General features: G+C 30.0%; 2 protein-coding genes across 7 annotated transcripts in view; one reads left to right on the plus strand and one right to left on the minus strand.

Moving 5' to 3' along the window:
* LOC108684066 (probable low affinity copper uptake protein 2) overlaps nucleotides 1–2,230 on the minus strand; it is a 7,034-nt gene extending 4,804 nt beyond the window's left edge. For 3 of the 4 annotated variants that reach the window (XR_001931617.1, XM_018188102.1, XM_018188104.1), the window contains exons 1-2: nucleotides 1,837–2,230; nucleotides 1,484–1,743 (exon numbers count right to left, since the gene is read on the minus strand). Coding sequence is in view for 3 of the 4 variants with exons in the window: in XM_018188102.1 (XP_018043591.1) it covers nucleotides 1,484–1,743 (260 nt within the window). In the remaining variant the exon portion in view is untranslated. The remainder of the gene's footprint in view (nucleotides 1–1,483; nucleotides 1,744–1,836) is intronic. The other variant, XM_018188103.1, reaches the window with a different exon arrangement.
* Nucleotides 2,231–3,321: 1,091 nt separating this feature from the next.
* The window catches only part of LOC108684062, a 29,635-nt gene continuing 27,064 nt past the window's right edge, over nucleotides 3,322–5,892 (plus strand). For 2 of the 3 annotated variants that reach the window (XM_018188089.1, XM_018188090.1), the window contains exons 1-6: nucleotides 3,376–3,416; nucleotides 3,479–3,626; nucleotides 3,922–4,099; nucleotides 4,215–4,350; nucleotides 4,423–4,570; nucleotides 4,894–5,170. In XM_018188089.1, the coding sequence (XP_018043578.1) occupies nucleotides 3,490–3,626; nucleotides 3,922–4,099; nucleotides 4,215–4,350; nucleotides 4,423–4,570; nucleotides 4,894–5,170 (876 nt within the window). In that variant the 5' untranslated portion in view covers nucleotides 3,376–3,416; nucleotides 3,479–3,489. Of the gene's footprint in view, nucleotides 3,417–3,478; nucleotides 3,627–3,921; nucleotides 4,100–4,214; nucleotides 4,351–4,422; nucleotides 4,571–4,893; nucleotides 5,171–5,892 lie in introns of all 3 variants that reach the window. The other variant, XM_018188092.1, reaches the window with a different exon arrangement.

Consider the following 5,892-nt stretch of genomic DNA (forward strand, 5'->3'; position numbering starts at 1 on the left):
AAGCAATAATGAAGTCAAGTTTTGTTTGCTACATTATATTATACTTTCAAAATAAAATAGTGTAGATATATTAATATATTGAAGAAAAGAATAAATATATTGAGTGTCCCGAATTTAAATGATCAAACTTCAGGAGCGTGCAGAAAATCAATAAACTAAGAAAAAAAGTTCTTTAGAGATATGCTCATTTTTGACAAAATTCGTTTTGGAGAAAATAGTAAAAAAAAGACAAATTATTAATTTAACTTAATTTTCGAAATATTGTTTTCAAAACGGAATATTATTATTTTCAGCGATAATGCTTCAAATGTGGAAGTGTGCACGCTGATTTCCAGATAAAAGAATGCCAAATCGGCGAGTCATTACGTTGACCACATCAGTGTTTGGCTGCAACAAGAGCCGTCTGTACATACAAGATGCAATGTATACATTGCTGCAAAAAGTCAACATTTTGAATACTATATCTGTATTGAATACTATAAGCAAGTGACAACATGAATAAATAAGTGTGAATAAATAAGTAATAAATAAGTACAAAAATGAAAACTATGTTTTGTCTTTTTTTGTGATTTTCTCCAAAATGAAACAAAAACGATCATATCTTTAACGAATCTTTCTTTTTAATTTGTTGTCCGTTATACATTCTCGAAATTTGAGCATTTAAATTCGAGACACTCTGCACAGATATATTAAAGAATAAAGAAAAAAAAAGAAAGATAAATTCCAAGCAAATTCCAATCAAATTTTGAATCAATAGTTGATTCAGGCTAAATCAAAATCTGTAATTAATCTTTTTTCACATGCTAAATAACAAAAAATTTGTAATTTTATTCATATTACGGAAATAGTACAAGCATCATCTGGTGTTAAATGTCAATTAAATTAATTGATTAAAGTTTATAATTAAAATCATCAGAATGCTTGGATAGTATATACAGTAAGAATAAAAAATATTTGTACAGAGAAATTTTTTATAAAAAGTCTTATTTGTAGAAAATAAACACTAATAGCAATTTTATATAATGAATACATTCAGTTCTAACATAAACAAACGAGCTTCGTATTCTTGATTTTAGAAGCTATTTCTCGACTGTACGAATACTTTTTGAGCATTCAAACAATACAATTTTTAATTTTCACTTATTTTTCAGATGATACATTTTCTATAATTAATAATAATAACATCTTTTTGGTACATATAATTTTGAGAAACATACAGTCTATTTTATTCTTTATAAATAAATTGTTAATTACCCAACAAAAAATGATCGTCAATTAAACGTCGAATCGACGTCAAATTGATGTTAAAATCATCGTATCGATATCGATTCAACATTCAATAGTTCGATAACTCATTTCTCGCTGGATAATATTTACTTTTTAAAAATAAAGCTTTTTTAAAAAAATGTTTTCTCTATACGAATACTTTTTGCACTCACTGTATCTTATTGAACTTTGAGCAGATAAGAAAATGACAATATACCATCTTGTGTATGATCTAAAGTTCTTTGGCGTCACTCTGGATAGGAGGGACGAGTTCTCCGAGGAGGCCGAGGTCGTTCGAGATATGGATCTAATCACAGTCTGTTGCAGGTGAATTTGGGAGACCTTCATGGCTTCGTACAGCACTGCGAGGGCAGCTAAGCCAAAACATGTCGCCACCAAACCCCATATCGTATTAACATTGTATCCCGGAAACAAAAAGCTGCCTAAATCCGTACCAAACCAGTACCACATATGCATCTGCAACATTTTACGAGTAGAAATAAAAACAAATATTTTTATAGAGCATATAGGATGCGTAAAAGAAACGTCAAGAATTAAAGCTGTACTGACCTTAATTACCTCAATTTCTTCTCGTACACCCTCGACTGGTAAGAGTCAATCATGACGACTGATAAGCCACGCGTATATCGCGTATTGTCGCGTATACAGACGCCTACGCGTTCTCTTAATCGATCACCTAGCCTAACCCAAAACTTTCTTAACTTGTTTATAAATTGTGTCCGCTTACTCCGCGCTTAGGCGTTACATTTCAACTAAGTACCGCGTATGAATCCTTGCTATAGTTGCTAGTTAATTTATAGATAGACCGAAAGAGTTTGAAAAGATTATTGCGATCTTTATTCGTCCTTTTTCGATTTGCGCCAAGAAACGCAAAGTTGAAAGACAACATGTGTTTAGCGGAGCAGCGAGCGAATCTGAATTCTGATTGGCGCTCACCCACAAGTTTGACGAATCCCGGTGCGACGATGCGATCTATTTTTTCTTCAATTGGAATTCATGCATATGCAACGACCGATGTCGATGTCGGCGAAGCCGGTTCTTTATATACAGTGAACAGCTGAATAGCGATCAGATGCAATTTTAACGGTGGATGTAACGGATTGTTGAGTAACGATTGAACAGATGTTAATTTAAATTGAAAAACGTCAAAGCTTTGCCTTCACTTAAAGAACTCTACCCCTGTAATAGAACTAAGATTGACAAGAACGCATATAAACTTTTTGTTTTTTATTGAACTTCGAACGCCGTTCGATAAAAATGGAATTATCAACATATCTCACATTTCTCGCTTGTATTTCATTCATCGCGAATACAGATACAAGTACATTAGGTATTTACTCCAGAAACTTCTTTGTTTATCTGAGAGATTTAGGTTTGTTACTATTCTAAACTGTACTAAAATTTCAAACATATCTATTTTCTTTTTAAGTACGAACTTCACACAATGCTATTCTTCTAAGGATGTTTCAGGATGTTCTAAGAGCATCCTTTGAACAACCTTATGAATCTTGGAGAATTTTGTGTTGTGTGTATACTACAAATCACAAAAAACAGATCTATTTTCTATTGTCTGATATAAAGATATCAGATTATAAAGAATATAAAAAATAATATTATAAAAAGTATAAAAATAATATTTGTTTTCTTTTTTATTTAAATTAAATTAAAAATTTAAATTAAATATATGAAAAAATTTTAACTTAGAATATTTTTAGAGTCCGATAAGGTAACAATAGTAATATTGAGTCAAAAGGAAGGCTACAATGCGGCCCATGCTGATTATTTGAAGGAAAACATTTATGAACAAGCTGATGCCCTTGAAAAAGTACATTTGATCACAAGAGAATTTTTTCTTTATGTGTTTTATTAAATTTTTTACTAGTGTATGTAATAACTATGTCTATTTTGTATTTATTGTTAAATAAATTATCTTTATACTTTTATAGGAATTGCCGCACATTGTATTGTCCCATAAACTTAATATCAAAGGTTCCTGGACGATAGTTCCACTATTGACTTATTTGTCAGGTGAATTTCCAGATGTGGAATGGTTCTTCTTCTGTTTAGAAAATACTGTGATTCGATTAGAAAAGCTATTGGATGTTCTTGGAAAATTTAACTCTTCTCAGGTGAATTGCGCTCTTGTTGCAAACTTTTAAGAATATATTTCTATTCTAGATTTATATTTTAGATAATTTGTTTATGCAGGATGTGTGGATGGGATACGCGCTTTATGACCGTGAACCTACTATTATTCATCACTTTGCGCAGCACACTAAAAAATTTAAGTATCCACACATTGCATCTGGATTTGCCATGAGTGTTACGCTATTAAAGAGGTATATTCTATTTTTATATTAAACAATTATTATATATATTATTTAAAGAAGAATTATCCATTATGTTAAACAGTTATTACAAGAGTCAACATATATGCTTCTGAAGAACAATTAACTGAAAATATAAAATAAGCTGTATATTACAAATTAACTTAATAAAAGCTACTCTCTTCTAAATATTTTCTCCGTTTTATAAAACTGACTCTATTGGCATATAATTTTATAAAATATGATAACGATTAATTTATTTTTATATTTTTTATCCAAAAGTTAAGAATATAATTTAATATTTTAGTTTGTCTAAACAAATATCTAAAGGCAAGGAATCGAAAGCAGATTTTTCTATCGACGTATCATATGAATTTGCAACCTTTGTCTTAAGTAATACTGGTGTGAAATTGATTCATGTGTCTAAACTATGCATTGTGTCTGCCTCAGATTGTGCCACGTATCCCCGATTCTTCCATTCTTGTGTATGTTACACCATCTGAGTTCTTAATTAATAATAAGAATAATTTCAGTAAGTTAGCTAATCAAGAACAATATGTTGTATTGTTGAACCATTAATATAAACTTTTAAATTTACAGAGTTCTTCTGTAACTCCAAAAAATATTTATTTTGCTGTTAAGACTTGTGCTAAATTTCATTTAGATAGAATCCCAGTGATTAAAAAGTCATGGGCCAAATACGATTTGAACATTGGATATTTTAGTGATGCAGCTGGTATGCCTGATCAATGTACACATATTTTTTGATATATTTATAGTCTTTGTAAGTTATTGAATTGTTTTTCAGACAAAAATTTACGGGAAGCATACATCGTCCCGAACACTACTGAAGGACATTGCGCTAAAACTTATGCTATCTTGCAACAAGCCAGCAAAATACTAAAAAGACGCAATTTCGATTGGCTTGCCATTGTTGATGATGATACTATATTCAGGTGAGACAATTGTATATATTAAAAAATTTTTTTTAAATTGTCAAAATTATGCAAAATATCACAAAGCTGTAATTTTTATTTTTAAAAGATATTGAAAAATTGAAGTATACTTAAATCAAGACTTTCCAAAATTCAACTCAAAAGCTAAACATTTCTCGCTCACATTGTTTAGTTAAGCAAAACAGAAAAAAAATAGATGTTTGAACTTTGTTCAATAATTGGCAGGGTCTATCTTTTTTTTATGTCTTTTATTCAATGAGATGATGGAGAAGGGGAGTTTGAGGTCACGAGCTAAATTTCAGATAGGTTTTAATGTATTACAGTGTGGTACGTTTATTAAACTTGCTGACGTGCTACAATCCTAAGCACTTAGTTGCGATCGGCGAACGTTATGGCTTTCGTATTTGGGACAGACATCACGGCTATCAGTATTTAACTGGCGGTGCGGGAGTTGTGTTATCGGCTCCGTTAGTTCATCTAATAATAGAACCAGGCGTATGTACTTGTCCATCTGCGACTACTCCCGATGACATGCATCTTTTTGGACTTTGTTTGTTGCGACTTAGAGTGGAAGGTGTACATTCTCCAATGTTCCATCAGGTTTGTGCAATAACAAATATTAAATAAAAGCTTTAGCTCACAAGAAAAAATGATATAATATCAATAAGAGTCGACACTAGTTATTATATAACTTATATAATTAGCATCGACTTTTATTGGTATCATGTATCATTTATTTTTTGAGCAATAATTTTTTGTCGTAATTTATATTGAACATTAAACTAATGATTTAAGTTTAACCAGAACACATTAGATTTTACTTGACTTTTATTATCTTTCGAAGGCAATGGCAAATCACCAAGAGTATTTTTGAAAGTACACCCGCATGTATGAGATATGTAATTTTTAAAAAATGATACATTATAGTAATGTTTATTTTAATATCTCTAGTGACTATTATTTTTTAACTAGCATTTTTTAATATTAAACCATTTTATATTTGATAATTGTTGTAGGCACAACCTATGGACTATCCTTATGCTTATTTGGCATCTCAAGAACCTATATCATTTCATAGATTTTGGTCAGTTGATCCTAAAACCATGTACAATGATTGGTTTGCAGAAGTAGATAAAGTCTTACCGCTTGCAGACACACCATTAAAACATACAGAATTATAAATATATATTTAAAAAAACCTGTATACAAATTTGTAATAAGTATTTTTATTTTTGTATTTGTAATAGATCTTCAAAATATTTATTTAATATTACTCTTAAAATATTCTAAAACGTTTAATATTTATATATATATATATGTAT

Source organism: Atta colombica, unplaced genomic scaffold, assembly GCF_001594045.1.
Source record: "Atta colombica isolate Treedump-2 unplaced genomic scaffold, Acol1.0 scaffold126, whole genome shotgun sequence".
Lineage (NCBI taxonomy): Eukaryota > Metazoa > Arthropoda > Insecta > Hymenoptera > Formicidae > Atta > Atta colombica.